The sequence below is a fragment of the Lytechinus variegatus genome, chromosome 7 (assembly GCF_018143015.1).
Source record: "Lytechinus variegatus isolate NC3 chromosome 7, Lvar_3.0, whole genome shotgun sequence".
Lineage (NCBI taxonomy): Eukaryota > Metazoa > Echinodermata > Echinoidea > Temnopleuroida > Toxopneustidae > Lytechinus > Lytechinus variegatus.
The window spans coordinates 2,468,583-2,487,153 of NC_054746.1; the positions used below are offsets into that span (position 1 = coordinate 2,468,583).

The following is an 18,571-nucleotide window of genomic DNA, read 5'->3' on the forward strand; positions in this document are numbered from 1 at the left end:
AGTATTGATGGAATGCTCTCCAGTTTGCCCACACACGAAGAGTCCACCTTTTCCACTCCCTTGGGAGTATTCATGCTCAAACTTTTATAAACATTGCTAAATTTGCACATATTTCTTGTGCAATTGGGTATCCATTTAACTTCTGGTTGAAATGAGGCAGTGAGGATGAAATACTTGAATTTCCACAGGACATTAATATTTTCCTTGAAGAAATGGACCAGTTTGAATTCATATTATGTGTTTAGATCACTTATCATGCAGCTTTCTTATGCATTTAACCCTTGGATGGTGAGAGCCAATACTGATAAAATATTCTCAAGGCTTAATTGCCCAACGATGACAATACTCAGACCAAACTATCATGATTTTTGCATCTCTAATCAAGTAGATAGATTACCCAGATAGTGGATAGATTTTTCATTGATAATAAAGATTCCAAATTCTATTTTATGATTTATTTGCAATATATCCAAATTATTGAATATATGTAGAATTATTGAAGACATTTATATTTTTACCATGGGATTATGGATTGGTGTAATAATCAATTTGGTAGACAGCTTTAAATATTGTTCAAGGGTAGTATATTAAGAGTAATATATGTCCTAGAATTGATTTATAGAGTCTTTAATATGCAACTACTCCCTTCCCATGTAAAGAACAAGAATGGGACAGAGATTTGAATATATTATCAACATAAGAATTTCCATTCCAGATTCTACCATCAAATTATGTTCTGCATTATAATTTAGATAAATTGAATGAAAGTGATCGCACTATGTATAATATTGTCTCTGTACTTGCCAGTCACTGATTGCAAATGCATGTAGTTTTGTCAAGATAGCATTTTGGTTAATTCCAGTTTGTCTTATGAAGTAGGATACTGAATTCCTGTATAACCACAATCAGTTAATAATGACTTTTAATGTAGTGTTATAATATTTCTCCAAGTATTCATATAAGTATTTTATTTTTAAGAATTTATTCTTGGTTATACCAGGTATTAAGATAATACACATTCATATACAGACAGTATTTCAGTATTGTAGTCATTTTAAGCATCTTTTGAAGCTCTTTTGTAAAAAAAGACTTTTTTGATTATTTAATAGACTATTTTCTCACCTATTAAGTAATTTAATTGTAAGACATTTTAGTTAAAAGAACATCCTTAGATTTTTCTGTGTACAAGAGGACTTAAAAAACAAATCTGGTGTATTTTGTATGTATGTAATGTAAGTAATGCTTAACATTTTAACAAAACACCAACAAAACATGAATTTATGTGGGACTATAAATCTGCTATTCATAAGTAATGTCCACTTCTATTGAATAAAGTTCATAAAAATTTATTTTGTCAATTTAGTCCAGCAAATGCAATGCTTGGCAATCTTGTTTTACATTCCTAAAGAGGTCAAAATGAGCTGTTTGTTTAATAACTATTCAATTGTGTACAGATATCAGCATGTTATACATTTGTTCTATGTCCGTTATTACATCATGTGAATATGTAATAAAAATGTCATGATTAGTCCATTTAGAATAGGTCTTATGTTGGGAGCTGCACACATCGACAGAATAGCATGCATTGCTCTAATAAGATGTATATTCTAAATTTGGAATGTGTATTAAATTGTTACTGATTGAAATATATGGAAAGAAAATGCGTTCTTTAACCGTTTCAATAAAGATGCTACAAAGTACAATATCATTTACAATTAGTTCTTTGCTGTTTAATATGATTGCAATATGTGACATGTACATGTACCTACCGTTGTAATAACAATGTGTGGAATGGGAAGAGGAGAAACAGAATTGTGAAAGTTGAAAAAATCAGACAAGGAAATATGAAAGAAATCTATGAATCTATAAAAAATGAGATCACCAAGACTATGTCAATTGTATAAATTTCTGTCTTCATCCAGATTCAATTTATTATCCAACCTATATAAATATTAATTGCAAATAAGAACATACCTAACATTTAAATTGTAAATTGATATTGATTTTTGTAGACAGTGATTCAAAATTTAAGGTTCATTATCAGTTATTTCCGGTTGACTTGGCTATCATGTCCGGCAAACCCATACATGAAGACCAACTCAAAGGACGAGAAAAACTCTTCATGAACGGGATATTTATGAACAGGTTCTTTTGATATGTGTTTCTATTGGGAATTTTATGCAAGGGGAGACCAAATTTTTGGTTTTTATAGAGAGGTGGACCTTCTTTGCAAATTGTCACTAATGCAGGATTGACTATACAATGCCATCCACAGGCTTTGGTCTTTTTAATAATGAAAAAATAAAACAAATATGGAAAGATAAGTAACATTTCAAGACATCTTCCGGTGATTCCCTGTCCGTCATTCGTTGAAATTCTTGAACGCTTGCTTGCGGAATGAGAGGAAGCTGATTTCGATGCCTACTCGCATGATTGACAGCAAAAACGTTGCAACTGCATTCGAGAAAGAGAGACATAAATGGCCCAAAATATGATATTTTATCTTACCTTTTCATATAACGTATTCTTCATTCTATTCTAATTTGCTAGAGGCCTATTTGGAAACAGTTTTAGTTTTATATCCATCGACAAAGTGTGTGTGTGGGGGGGGGGAGGTATTAGAATCGGGGGATGATTGGGTGGGCAATCGGATGAAAATCTTGCAGGGGACACTTCTTCCACATTCTCTGTCAAATGCCCATATATGACACATGACATACCTTTGGTCTTTGAGAGTAAAGATATACACAACTATAAGGCCACATCACAAGCAATCTATTGCATGCCTTACATTTCCAACTTTATTCCAATCCAGACTAGTTGTCTTCCTCACTCTCAATATACCATCTCCACTATATTTTGCATCTTTTCTTTTATTCTGTAATGCTCATAATATTATTGATCAATACAACCCACATAGCATTTTATAATTAGACATTCGTTCTTTGTGTGTTGTGTTGGGCCTTATCGTTAGCCAATAGAATACATAATTACCAGTAACTCAGGTAGACATTCTAACAATGTTCATTTGAAATAACAAATGAAATTAAAAAAAGGGACTACGTAATTTCATCAACTTTCTTGTTTTGTTATCCATCAGAAAAAAAATGACCAAAGGAAAAAAAATCCCCTACCTATTCCAAGTCATGAAGAAGATGTACCGTGCCGCCTCTATCTATCTATCTATATATCTATCTATCTATCCATCCATCCATCCATCCATCCGTCCACCCACCATCCATCCATCCATCTATCCAGTTGCATGAGTTGTTCTTCTGGCCGTCTCTATTTTTGTACATAGGCAGCCCTCTTGTACTATTATTTTATTGTATTATTGTTTTATTTATATATACATTTTTTATGGGAGGGGGGGGGGTCACTGTACACCATACTCTTACCAACTATCTATCTATTAGCTATCTATCTATTTATCTATCTGTCTGTCTATCTATCTACCCATCCATCATCCATTCTCCATCCATCATCCATCCATCCATCATCCATTCTCCATCCATCCATTCTCCATCCATCCATCATCCATTTTCCATCCATCCATCATCCATTTTCCATCCATCCATCAATCCATCCATCCAGTTGTATGAGTTGTTCTTCTGTCCGTCTCTATCTTGTACATAGGCAGCCCCCTTGTACTGTTATTTTACTAGTATTGTATTATTGCTTTATTTATATATACATTTTTTTTGGGTGGGGGTGGGGGTTTACCGTACACCATTCTCTTACCAACTGAAATCCACTCCAGTTTAGCAGCGCCTAATCTCTTCCCAGCCTTCGTGTTATAGACGAACCCTAATAAGGCCGTGTAGTAGCTCAAAACATGAATCGTCTGAAGAAACAAATTGACATAAAAGTAATCGATTTTTTTAGCAAGGCAATATGAAATGATTGGTGTTTTAATCAGGGGCGGATGGGGCCAATGGACGGAGAGGGGGCCGGGGGGGGGGCGAAAAAAAATCACCCTTAGTTTCCCTGATCGGCCGCTCAAAGTTGATTTTTATCTTTTTCTTTGAAGGGCAGTCTAAAGACACTTTTCATCATATGAAAATGATTATTATCTTCCTATTCCTCTTCCTAAGCGCGAGATGAAAAAGACTGAAAAAGGTACTGTTTATTATTATTGAGACCGCGAAATTTGTTGATATAGTAGGGCCTGAAAACTGGAAATTTTACGCACTTTTATCATTATGAGTAGGATGCTTGGGTTAATGTATTTTAATAATGAATGCGAGCGCAAATCGCCAGCCGAAATTCTTGATAAACTGTCATGAAATGGTGATTTTTAAATAATTTGTTATAGAATGAATACAAAGATATACATTAACCCACAAATCAAAATTCGAGCGCGCAGCACGAGCTTAAAATGTTGATACTGAAACGGATATTTTACGGAGCAATTTTTATAAATCAATTAAAAATAAAATAATGAAAGCTCGATGTCCAGGCTAAATTATGTTTTGCATATTGACATAAAAAATGTATCTCATCGAACATGCAATGTGAGCGGGAAACGCGAGCGACAAATTTATATAGTGACATGAAAGACTTTATTATCATTATTTTCCAAGTCACCCCATCACCTCATTTCATTCATTCATTTTCTTCCTCTTATTTTTTTATCTTTTTTCCTTCTATCTTTTCCCTTTTTCATTTTTTCTTTCTTTGCCCCTTTTTCTTTTTTTCCCCAACATAGGGGAGTTTTCACACTGATTGATCAATGCTATCATTTTTGTGTGTTTTTTAGCCTTGTCATTGCCATTTCAATAAAATAAAAACTCATGCATTTTACCCCCCCCCCAAAAAAAAAAGAAAAAAAAATGTCGTTCTTCAGCTTTAGTGACCAACCGCATTACACTACCATTATTTGGGGGAAGTGTGGGGAGGGGGCGTGGGGAGGGTGAAAATGATTAACATAAAAAGTGGATTAATATCGGTATGATATTTCTTTACACAAATAAATTCAACATGCGACAATCAACTTTCACTAAGTATTTCACTTTAGTTTTAAGAGATTAAATATGTTTTAAAAAAACTTTCAAAATGTGAATGCAAATTTGCATGAACCTTAACCCAGGTGTTATATTATGTCTGGACTGGTTATGTGTTCGGACCAAAGGTTCGGACAATCGATTTTAATTGCCATTTGGAGGTGTGGAGGTGCCGTGGCCGAGTGGTCTAAGGCGCCTGGCTATACATGGAAAGTCCGGGGTTCGATCTTCGGCCGCGGCACCTATGCCCGTGAGCAAAGCATTTAATCTACAATGCTCTTTTATCCTGCTTTTAAATAAATGGAAATGCTTTATGCATTATTGGTAACTAGGTGTGCACTTGTTTTAAAGAAATGGAAACGTTTCATTCTCGTCTATTTCTTGTACAAAATGCCCGAAAAATGTTAAGCAATATTATGGAGAACAAACTTGGAGAAGATTACAACTAATGAATTAATATTTCTTTGTGTGTAATCCATAGCCCCAAAAAGAAGGCTTCAAAGAGTTTAAAGTTTCCGGACACCCCACCCCATCATACTTGTTATGTAGAATAGCTCTGCAGCAGTAGATCTATTTACAATCACGAAAATAATAGGCCTATGAAATTCTATGCATACACAAGTTAGTAAGGTAATTCGAAAGCCATATGGATAGACACGATCCTATGTATTATTATTACTTTAGATAAAACTAGATCTATGTGAAAATTAAAGGCATTTGAGCTACAAATAATTAAAAGATGGTGATCATTATTTGATTGGGGCGTCTTCACATCAAAATCTTGAACATACTCTTAATATTCTTACCAGTAAGCTCTCTGTGAATCCCTGTGAGGTCATATCTGCTCTTTCGAAGACGGTATATTGTAGAAGATCAAAGACGATAATGAATGCCAACACCAAAACAGAAAATGATGATGTGTATACATAGAGAGTCTTCTTTTGAGTCAGGGCCCAAATGTTGAACGCCATCGCCGACTGGAGTTCTCGACACTCCGCTTAGTCTAACCTTTCGTAGTAAGTTAAGCCCAAGTTAGGCCTATCTGAGTATCGCTTTCTTATTATTATGTTAATTGTTCTGTGATTAAACTTGTAAAGTTAGATTGTAGAATTCAAGTTTATAATATATAAAAAATTGAAATATCATTCCGTGTCATGATTTCCAGATATAGAGCTTTCAATTTCATGTGCCTTTAATTGAGATTTTTTTATCTGATATAATGATGCGCTTGTGATTGGCTGTTGCCAAGGCACGCGTCTGACGTCACAATTAATCCTTAAGATTATGTCCGCGTACCTCGGCGTAAAGTGACGTGAAAAAAAAACTATTCTGAAAATATTTATCAATTATTTAACAGTGGCATATATATTAAGCCAAATAATTGAGGGAGCAGATGTGGCAGATATAGTAAAACTTCTATGAAAAAAAAAGATGCATAAGAGCGAAGCAAGCGAATAAAGATAATTGTACTTTTTAAAACAAAAACCTAATACATAACATTAAGAAACTAGTATAAATTATACTCTTGTCCTTTTCTTTTCCTTCCCCTTTTCCTTTCTTGGTCGTTCAGTAATACTCTTTTTATAAATGTTTTTTTTTTCAAGAATTAGGATGTTATATTTTAAGAGGGAGTTCTAGGTCGTTTGAATGCCCCTGTTAAAAACAATATGACGTCATCTTTAGGTCGATCGTCTTGCCCCCCCCTTCTATATCAAAATATCCTGGCGCCGCCCTAGCTCTTATAGGGATTAAAAGCCACCACTGTTACTAATTTTATTCTTGCTCGCAAGTGAATGATCTGCGGGCCTTTAATTCAAAATTAAAGTTGTATGCATATAAAATCATTCGATTTTCTTGATTTTGATTGGCAGCTATGGAAACTAGTTATTATAACAAATCCCGTTTCACAAAGATTAACAACTACTGTCTCTTTGTCATTATTGTTACTTCCATGGAAACTTTAATGTTGATTTTCTGCTAAAGCAAGTTATATTAGTTGTAGCTCATTGTAAAACGGGTCCGAGAAATCAGAATTACTTTGCATATTAATGCAAAGGGATCCTCGATCACCATGTACATTTCAGGGCCCCGTCTTACAAAGAGTTACGATTGATCCAATCAATCGCAACCATGGAAAGCCAGCAAAGTCAACATATAAAATGCACGTTTGTTTGTTTTTTAATTCTAGATATGAATGTATATCCATAAATTCATTGATTTCTAAATGATCGATTGGATCAATTGTAACTCTGTGTAAGACAGGACCAAGATCGTTTGTATGATAACAGAAACACATTGATCAGTTAATATATCAACTAGCACCTGAATATCTTAATAATACCATCAAATTATACACACCCTCTCGTAATCTTCGTTCAATCACTGACACATGCAGACTTTGCATTCCCTTCCCAAAACTCTCCTCTGCTGAAAAACGTTTTGCTGTAGCAGCTGCCAAGACTTGGAATGCTATACCTCTTTCAATAAGAAATGCTTCCAGTGTTCTTGGCTTCAAATCTTTCCTTAAGACGTACCCTTTTCCTCAATAATTAATTTCCCTTTTTATCTTGAATATTGTAGTAATTATTGCAAATGTATTGTTATTCCTACATTGTACGCGCTATGGTACTTTTGTTTTTAGCGCCTCTAAATACCCATTATTATTATTATATATTATGTGCCCGCCTAAATAAAATGGTCAAAATCAATCCGAATTCTGGAAGATTCTTAGTCCATATTTACTTTTGGCAATACCACTCAATGTGTCTGTCAGTGGCGTATTAAGCCCCATAAGCCCCCCCCCCAAAAAAAAAATGAGGAGCAGGACATGGTGATTGAGGCAAAAATATATATTTTTAATTCTTTTGATAAATATTAAATATCACATTTAATCATGTTCCTTTCAGTTTCCTTCTTTTCTCATTTTTTGATTGGTAATGAAAGTTCTGGGGTCGATCCACGCACATAATTATGAGCCCCCCCACACACACACATCTGACAACAAATAGGTGTATATCAAAATAAATGAAGTTATAATATTCGTAATATTCTATCTTTTACAGAATTGTCAAAACACACAATGATACTGTAAAAAACTGCGTATTTTTTGCGTTCGTGGCAAGAGTTTATTATAAAAAGAAAATCAGAAATTAAAGTATGAAATTGAGTACAATAGGTCTATAGTCTTAATTGCACCGAAACATTATTTTACATGAAACTAAATACTAAAATGAAATCTTCAATTAAAATAGTACACACAATGAATGCAAAATAGTCGTCCAAGCGGGATGTTGAGAGAATTTCCTCATGGTTTGTTATTAATTATCCTAATATGAAAACTTATAAAGCCAATATGGCGGATGAAACAAAATATTTGCCAAAAATGGCATAATAAATGTACATGTAGTAAAATTAGAAGAGTTACGTTTTGAGACAATATTTTATGAGCTACCAATATCGTAAATTGATAGCATTTTTTAAATAGATGACAAGGCCACTCGTTAAACGCCTCCAATGTTTCTCGTGGCACAAACAACTACACTGTAAAAACTCCGGTGTTGATTTAGCACCAGCCCGTAATCTGCATAATTATGTCCACACCAGAGAAGTGTTTAATAACACCAGTTTCGTTTTGGTCCGTACATCAGAAAGGTGTACGGACCAATACAACACCAATTAGTATTAAAACAGCATCGGTTTGATTCCAAACCGGTGTTGTTTCAATACTTCTCTGGTGTTGACATAATTATAGATTCCGGGCTGGTGTTAAATCAACACCGGAGTTTTTGCAGTGTATATTGATATACTACACGCACATGCCATACATATTTGCGACTGTTACGTGTTTTTTTTCCCCCGAAACGGAAAGGAAACCTCCACAATAGTTTTCTGTAATTTTTTTTTTGTGTGTGTCTGTGCATGTAAATCGAGCGACGCGCCCTCCCGCAAAGCTAAAAATTTCATTCTTATATAATAATAATAATGTGCAACATTTATATAGCGCTTAATACAAATGTTTCTAAGCGCTACCCCGGTTTTAGCATGGCTATGATTGGTAGCTCGGATATTCAAGGAATTCCTTCCTACCAGGTACCCATTTATCATGCACCTGGGTGGAGAGTAGCAAATGTAGACAAACGCCTTGCCAAAGGACGCTAGTGCTACGGTGGGATTTGAACCCCGGCCTTGTGGTTCAAGCTCTGGTGACTTATCCACTGAGCCATAACACCTCTATCTATTTATATATATATATATATATATCAGTATTCAGAAGTTTGGACGATAAAACGGGTTAAAATAATGGTTCCAAAATGGTATGCTGCGATATCTAATTCTTTAAACACTTCAATGATTTTGTTTGAATGTTCCCAATCATGGTCTAATGATTGATAAAATGATGTTGCTGTAGGAATGTGATCTGCGCTATTCTAGAATAAAGCTTTCTAAGGTGAAAAATATCCTTTAAAAATTCTTCAAAAACCTATGAAAAAAATATAAAGAAACTTAAGAAGCAGTTATGAGTTGTATTCAGTATTGTCCTTCAAAAGGAGCCAATTTAGATTTCGGTTGTAGGGACCCTTTTAAAGTGGTTTTTTTTCCTGTAAACGTTATGCTATGTTGAGGAGCGTTTACCGTTTTGGAATAAAGCTTATTACACAATTATACTTCAGCATCTAAATTAAATTAAAGATGAAACAGTATTGGAACATCATGGGACCCCGTTTTCACATCGAAACAAATTTCGTCATCACTTGATAAAGTAAAAAAAAATATATTTCTGTCCTCAAATTAGAGATAAAGACAAACAAATACCGGTAATATAAAGGCCTAGAGAAAATATAATCCAATCTGCGCGTGTAGTGACTCTTGATAGAGTATTTACATGACCTAATTAAAACAATCCATATCATTATTGAAAAGAATAAGTAAATAAGATACATATTCGTCATAATTTCTCCATAGTGGGGACAATTACGAGTCATCTAACGTACTATTCTAAACAATAAGTCATTTAAAACACTTCTGGCAGAGATACTCTTGGCAATAAAAGGAAAAACGTAAATAATATCTAGGCGAGTTATAGTCTTCACAACTATGCTAATAACCAACATTTCGTAAGTATGTGTATGTGTTTTAAGAAGTACTTGTACCTTGACCACTGCAACTGTCCTTTCATCCTGTACGAAAAATAAATCAATAAACAACAGTACTGAAATATACCGAAATGTTCATTTCTATATTTTTACAATCAAAAGGTCGCCCCGCTCTAAAATGGAATTTTCAAACATAATGTGTCAGTTTATTATCTTAATGTCCGAAAACATGAACGAATCCATATGGGTTGGTGGGCGGGCCCTGTGTCCTAATTCTCCAATGCCTGATCAATCATACGAATTGGTGGGCGGGGTCCCGAATCCTAAACCTTTATCAACAGTACATACGAGTAGGTTCATGGGCGGGGCGTTGTGTTCTAACCCTTAAAGAATGATACGGGTTGGTAGGCGGGGCACTGTGTCCTAAACATTAAATGAATCCATACGGGTTCGTGGGTGGGGCCTTGCGTCCTGAATATTCATCCATGCAGGTTGGTGGGCGAGGAACTGTGTCTTAAACCTTATATGAATTCATACAGGTTGGTAGCAAGGGCCTGTGTCCTAAAACTTAAACGAGTTCATAGGCGGTGCCCTGTGTCCCGAGCCTTAAATAAATCCATATGGTTCGTGGGTGGGGCTTTGTGTCCCCAATATCAAAAGAAATCCTAAGGGTTGGTGGGCAAAGCCCTGAATCCTAAACCTTGGGGAGTGGGGCGACCTGTATCCTAAACTTTACAGAAATCCGTACGGGTTGGTGGGCGGGGCCTTGGCAGTGTACTTGTAGTTTCGTTTCTTGGGCGTGTCTGTGTAGCTGGCTTTCTTCTTACCAGGATCCGCAAAGACATGAGGTGTAGGCATCGGTGAGAGATACTGGAGGTTGTGACCTACTTGGATCATTCCATCTCGGAAAACACGACCCGTTTTCCTACTAGCCTGTGTATCAAAATGAAAAAAAAAACCCAAAAAAAAAGAGATAATCATACATTTACAGTCATGGAGAAGAAAACTGTTCCCACACTGCCAAAACTCCGGTGTTGACTTAACACCAGCCCGGAATCTACATATGTCTACACCAGAGAAGTATTGAGACAACACCAGTTTGGAATGAAACCGATGCTGTTTTAATACTAATTGATGTTGTATGAACACCTTTCTGGTGTTAGACCAAAACGAAACTGGTGTTGTTTAACACTTCCTTGGTGTGGACATATATAGATTCTGGGCTGGTGTTAAATCAACACCGGAGTTTTTGCAGTGCAGTTTTATATCATGCTGGGATGAAAAAATACGGTGCCCACAATGTGTTCACAGTGTTGATCACAATGCAAAATCATTTTCATGTACTGTTAAATGTTCACATTTGACAGTATGAATCTCATATTCACAGATCTAGTCCACTTCACTGTAAAAACGCTGTTTAAGATTTCAAACACGGTGTTTAAGCCCGTCACTCTATCAACTATTTAATTATTTAAACTTTTAAACAGTTGTTTAAAAAGTTTAAACCATTGTTTATACATTTAAACCATAGTTGTTAGAGTGACAGACTGAAACAACGTGATTACAAAATTTTCAGCATTTTTAAAGTGTATGTGAACACAAAACACACACACACACACACTGTAGACGTGTCCACAGTGTGAAATGATCTCCACACTGTTTAATTCTTGTGCACACACTGTGAACACATTGTGCACACGCTGTGAACACAATGTGAGTACACTAAGAATATACACTGCGAACACACTATAAGCACATTCTGCACACACTGTGAACACAATGTTAACACAATGTGAGCACACTATGAATACTCTGTGAACACACTGTGAGCACCTTGTGCACATACTGTGAACACAATATGAGCTAACTGTGAACACAATATGAGCACACTATGAATATACATTGCAAACAAACTATGAGCACATTGTGCACACACTGTGAACACAATGTTAATACAATGTGAGCACACTATGAATACAATGTGAGCACTCTGAACACACTGTGGGCACCTTGTGCACACACTGTGTCAACACTGTGAGCTCACTGTGAATATGAGCACACTGTGAATATACACTGCGAACACACTGTGAGCACATTGTGCACACACTTTGAACACAATATTAACACAATGTGAGCACACTATGAATACACTGTGAGCACTCTGAACACACTGTGAGCACCTAGTGCACACACTATGAACACACTGTGAGTATCTTGTGCACACACTGTGAATACACTGTGAGCACCTTGTGCACACACTGTGAACACAATGTGAGCACACTATAAATACACTATGAACACACTGAACATACTATGAGCACCTTGTGCCCACACTATGAACACACTGTGAGCACCTTGTGCACACACTATGAATACACTGTGAGCACCTTGTGCACACACTATGAATACACTGTGAGCACCTTGTGCACACACTGTGAACACAATATGAGCACACTATAAATACACTGTGAACACATTGAACATACTATGAGCACACTGTGAGCAATTTGTGACACTGTTTTCTTCCAGTGTGGTCAAAATGTCGTACAATATGCTACAAAACATATCATAGCCTAGATGAAACATTTCAAGGGTGAATATCTCTTGTGCAATCATCTGATAGTACCATTAGAATATATTCGAAATCACCGAAATTCCCCCCATTCCACTTATTCATGTCGTCATTTTCACTTGCATATAGGGTGGCGAATATAAATGTCATAAATTTAGAAAATTTGACAAAATTATGTTTCCAAATATTACAAGGGAGATTGATTTTTTTTTTTAAAGTGGTAAGACCGTCTTAGATGGTCCGAAGTCTTCTGTTTTGGTTTTCCATCACTTTTGGTTATCCGATTCAATGTTGAGACGGGAACAACGTATGTCATCATTATAGGAAACCTTGAGCATGAGCGTATATTCAACCTCAAAATTGATCACATAATTTAATCATTTTTATAAGTATAAACACAGGACCCTGGGAACGATTTTTTTAAATAGTAGTAGCTGTCTTAAATTTGACAAGCAAACAAAAAAGTTTTCATTTAAAAACGAAGGTCATTTTGGTGAGGAGGAATTTGACAACAATTTTTTTAAAATAGAAAAATGAAGGTGATTTTGGTTTAAATTGAACTATTTACCACCCAAGATTTTCAGGGGAGGGGGCGGGGGCTGCCTGTGGAGAATAATTCACGCACCAACCCCCGCTTAATTCCCAGGGCAATTAATAAACATGACAAATGATAGCAAATTATAATGACACTCATGTTATTATATAGTAGATATGTAAATATGATAACGCAATCTTTCGTTTAACACTTAACATGCAATATTATAATTACAGCTCTAAGTTATTCATGTGTAGCCTAGCAATGCAAGGCAGCCTCCCCCCCCCCCCCCAAAAAAAAGCCTCGAGATATCGTGTATACCAAGGTGTAACAAAGTTCATACCACACCCAATTATAACAAAACTGTTTGAACACGTCGTGGGTGATAACTACGAAGGTCATTCTTTTACTAAACAACTGCGACATGATATCAAATGATATGTTGATTATTTTCTATACAAAAGGGTAATAATATTGTCGAAAATGTAGTTCGCTGTGGAACAATAAAAAGTGCAAACAGGCAATGGATTAAAGAAATAATAGTTTATAGAATTAAATGCAAATTCGGCACACCATTAGACCACTATGGACTAATTGGAGAAAAGCCATAATAGATGTTATATGTCTGTACTATTTCTATATTCTCAAATATAAAAAAAACAACAGGATATTATGAACAAGGACGGAAGACTTAGCCTTTGATATATTTAGGAAGGAAATAATGGTCCAATTCCAACTCATGTTTCATGCATCTCATTAAAGAGTGCGTTTGAAAAGATTTAATTAACAGATTGAGTTATTACCAAATAATCTTATTCATTTGAAGAATTGTCTTTTACTTGATAGAATGTGTATTTATTTATCTCAATGATAGCTGCTCTCATGCAAGTAGCTCAGGTGATACTACCTCAAAGAAATTTGAATAAGACAATGAAATCAATAAACAAATTAAAAATAAAAAAAATAATCGATCAAATTAAATTAATAGGTCTAATGGGAGAAAGAGAAAGGAGTACCTATGAAAAAAGAAATGATTTTTCAATCATAATATTGTATTTTCAACATCAGAATTTTCATTTAATCCCCCTGTTATCTGTCAAATTCAACTTTTACGTATTAACGTTATTACAAGAATCATCGATTTGCGGGGGTTTTGCTCGTTTCGCTTGCTTGTATGACTCGTGTATTTAAAAAAAAAAACGTTTACCTTCTCCAACGATCAGCGCCCAGAGAAAACGTTGTTTCATTGCACAATGAATGAAATTGGTTTTAATAAAAATATAAAAAATCATAAACTTGTATCAATGAAGTTTTTACGGAAGTTTATTGAAGAATAACAGAGTCTTAACATTTTAATGTTGCGACGTCATCTAATAGCAGAAATGTCATGCGATATAAATTTCATAGATTGGTTCATCGTCGTTCATTTTCAAAGATGAGAAGTGTTTAAAATAATGGCCCTGAATGTACAAAATAATGAAATAATTTAAGATTTTCTGAGAAAATGGCACTTGACATGGCAGTTTACATCACATGACATATACTGATTTTTTAATCAATAAAACTTAGTGTCGAAAAATCATTTCTAGTGGATTTTCTCCAAACGTATACTTGTCAATATAAAACTAACTTTAAGTAAGAGCGAACATCCCCTCACTCCTTACCTTGGCTATCTTCTTTTTAGTCGACTTCTTTTTCTTCTTCGGCGTCATCGACGACGAATGTGACTGGTTGTTGATTTCATTGTCTTCCCCGTCATCTATCGACATCGCCATGTTCTCTTTGTCGTCATCATTGTCCGTCTCGAAGCGGACATACCTCTTTGAGTTCGTCTTTTTAGTCTTTTTCCTATTTTCTCTATCATGAACATCTTCATCTGCCTTTTGTTCGGTTTGATGTGGATCACCCAGAATATTGTCCGTCGATTCGGAAAACTTGGAATACTCTGTTTTCTTCCTGCGCTTTTTTATACTGAATGAAATTCCCCAAAACTTGAACAGTCGTTTCTTTTCGTCTGCTCCTCTGCGTTTAGCAGTCGGCTCGTCCATCCCGTCGACCGCGTCGTGGTCACCGTCGGATCTAGTATCCCCAACGATGTCGTCTTCCGTGGGCGGGCCATGGTGCTCGATGTCGTCCTCAACCACCATTTCGACATCGCTTTCGTTCTCCACCTGCTCATCGATCTCGAGTTCGATCCTGAAGTTCTGGGCTTGGGTGTCGTGAAGAAACTCCTGCGACTGGGACAGTCGCTTGCGTTTGCGGATCAGTCGAAACAAAAAGATTTTTTTCTTCTTTTGTTTCTTCAACGTCTCGTCTTCTGTCTCGTCTGGTCTTCTCTTTCCCTTCACCTTTGTACCCATGTTGATAAAATTATATCGAGATATTAACAAGTTAATAAGTATGGAGTTGATATGTATTTCAGTCGGTATAAAGGTCTCATTTACTATTTCATGGATCTCAAGGGCTGTTCTTGCACGTGAAGAGTATCGATACAAAGGTCATCTTTAATCTTATACGAGTTCTCAAAGTTTAAAAGCAATCAGGATCTCGTCCGACATCTCGCGTCCCTTGATAGCTATTGTAAATATTGAGTAATACTCACGCCCCAGTAGCGTTGCAATCGTGTTTGATTAAGGAGTCTTAACTTATGCAAGTGACTGAATTTCTATTTTTGCAGTATCAGACGCTTGGTGTCCAAAGTATGACAATCTCTCCCAACGCATTCATCGAGGGTTTCATGAAGTATTTCGATCAGTCTGTGAAGAAAGAAATGTTAAAATGTAATTGATAACTGGATAATATACATTATCAGCGCTGCTCAGTTGGACTGAATTTCAGTTTTTTGGTTTAATGAAAAGTGAGACGAATGCTGAATCGCTTCATGCAAATACTGATTTTTTAGTTTTCAGTGTTAGGTGCCGTTGTCGTTTGGTATATTTTTTAAATACTGAATTCCTCACGTTTATACTAATTTTCAGGTTTTTAAAATACTGAAATGTTATTGTTCAAGTTGGCGGCTCTGCCATATAGACAGCGGCGTTATGAGCCAGAAAGTTTGAGGGGGCTAGGCTAGATGTGTATTGCGTAATTTTTTAATATAAAAGTTTCAAGAGAGCGAAGCGAGTGAGCAAAAATTCGATAATTTATAACAAAAATCAAAATTTTCGATAGATTTTGACAAAATTAAAAAAAAGTCATATTTCGCCCTTCTCTCTTTTTAATTTCTTTCTTTTTTTCTCTATCTCTCTCTTTTGGGGGTGCAAGCATCCCATCTGTATGCCACTACATACCTGCGGCCATCTAAACCACACATTGAAAACTCCACTCGCGGTGGTCACTCTAAAGATAAAAAAAATAAGGCGGGGACAAAGGTTTCTCGGTTTGTAAGTCAAATTTGAACTGCGTAATTATAGTCTTATTTGTTTTGAGGGCTTTTACCTGTATACGAGTGACCCTCTGCCCTCTCAACATACACAATGTCATTAATGCTTTTGAAAGAGGGGAGAAATATATTATCTATAATGATAATAATGATGATAGCACTCTTTTAATGAATTGTGATAGAATGTGTTTTCAGTGGATTTTTGATTGATTTAAAACAACGGGGAGTAGGTATGACCCTTATTTTGCTGACATGCAAGTCTGCCGACAGATAAAATGAATTTGATTTGATGATCTCGTCCCATTTGAAGACCATAAAAGACATGGAGGGGCAATTAATTAAGATCGAGGGAATGGGGTGAAAAGTTGGGGATTTGTCGAATGCTCGAGACCCGGGGCTCGAGATGGCATGCAGGTATTATGCTACATGTACTAGCCTATCCATGACAGATTTAGACAGTAGCTGGATCGTTTGATTTAAATCAAACAGAATATACACCATTTTGAAAATTGAGAATGTGCACACCTTTTGGGGCATATATTCGTATATCTCTGAAAATGTAAATGAGAATTTCGTAGGCCACTGTGAATACTTTGGCGTCGATGACTGAGGTCAATTAAAATGGGGAAGTTCGATATGAAAATTGCGGTACTGGGGTACTGAATCGGGACCGAAATACAGGGCTGGTTGCTGTTTTGTACAAGAAATCACTTTTTATCTCGCTAGATATGAAAACGAAGCACAATGGGACATCATTATAAGCCTATAATGTAGGATCCATAAATACAGATCAACTCTATACTTTCTGAATTCGTTAAACTTCTTAAGCATACTAATGTAAGTTGATTGAATTATGGGTACCAGTCCAACCACGCCCACCCTAGCACGTCACCCTGTTGTTAGACAATAGTATCTATGATTATTATAATAATATATACAAGAATTCATGCACACTGTAAAAACTACGGTGTTAAAACTGACACCAATTGGTATTAATAGAGGACCACACCCTGAGGTGTTAAAATTACACCCTAGAGATTAAACATAACACCAAAGAGTGTAAATGTAACAACAAAAGGTGTTGTAATAACACCTATAGGTGTAAAACTAACACCACCAATTTAACACCGGTGTAAAATAACTGGTGTGGTCCTCTATGTACACCGGTTAACACCAGTTTTTGCAAACTTGGTTCCATGTACACGAAAACAATATGCATATGGCACACATTGTCTTGATATTTGTAGTTCTCGAGATGAACTTGAAAACAGATATCATTAATAGTCAATGACATTAGGACATTACTAATACTCTATCGGTGATTATTAATTACGCCTTTGACATTCAAAAGCACGAATATAGAATATTGTCGAATGATAATGCATTATACTTACCATGTTTGAAAAGCTATGAGGTACTTTCCTATAGACAAGATACGCTTCCCGGACGCTTCCTCATTAACAGAAATACGGTATTTTCCCCGCGACTATAGTTTTTTTCGGAGAGTATCCGGTCCTAGAACTTTTTGCGAAGGACATACACGAATTAGTTCGTGAATGTGTTTGGGGAGTAGCTATAGTTTTTGGAAGAGTATCCGGTCCTATATTGCGAAGAACGTATACAAAATACTTCGTGGATACTTCGTTTATGAAGGAATATATTGTGCAACTTCACACCAAATCAAGCATATCTATCGATACCACACAGAGTCGCACAGGAACACCGGCACAATATACCAATGACAATACAGGGACCCCGTCTGCAATGATAACAATACAATCCAAAATCATTGAATAAATAGAAGTGGGCTACTAATTCGACCCCGCACGTTCACAGGTGAGCGATTTTGCCCTCCGACTCCATCGCTACTCCATAACACAATTCGCCCGAGAATAAATTAAAGGGATGGTCCAGGTCGGAAATATTTATATATCAATAAATAGAGTAAAATGCTGAAAACAAAATTTTGATCAAAATCGGATAACA

At 35.9% G+C, this 18,571-nt stretch overlaps 2 protein-coding genes across 2 annotated transcripts; both read right to left on the bottom strand.

Moving 5' to 3' along the window:
• Nucleotides 1-2,348: 2,348 nt before the first annotated feature.
• LOC121419018 lies at nt 2,349-5,986 on the bottom strand. The gene is made up of 3 exons (XM_041613278.1): nt 5,810-5,986; nt 3,742-3,844; nt 2,349-2,454 (listed from the first exon to the last, which is right to left on the bottom strand). Exons 1-3 carry the CDS (start codon nt 5,972-5,974, stop codon nt 2,363-2,365), a joined length of 360 nt encoding a protein of 119 aa, XP_041469212.1. The 5' UTR covers nt 5,975-5,986; the 3' UTR covers nt 2,349-2,362.
• A 2,118-nt stretch (nt 5,987-8,104) lies between these two features.
• LOC121418209 lies at nt 8,105-18,367 on the bottom strand. Its single transcript, XM_041611944.1, has 3 exons — nt 17,980-18,367; nt 14,868-15,959; nt 8,105-11,029 (listed from the first exon to the last, which is right to left on the bottom strand). Exons 2-3 carry the CDS (start codon nt 15,561-15,563, stop codon nt 10,829-10,831), a joined length of 897 nt encoding a protein of 298 aa, XP_041467878.1. The 5' UTR covers nt 15,564-15,959; nt 17,980-18,367; the 3' UTR covers nt 8,105-10,828.
• Between the last annotated feature and the right edge of the window lie 204 nt (nt 18,368-18,571).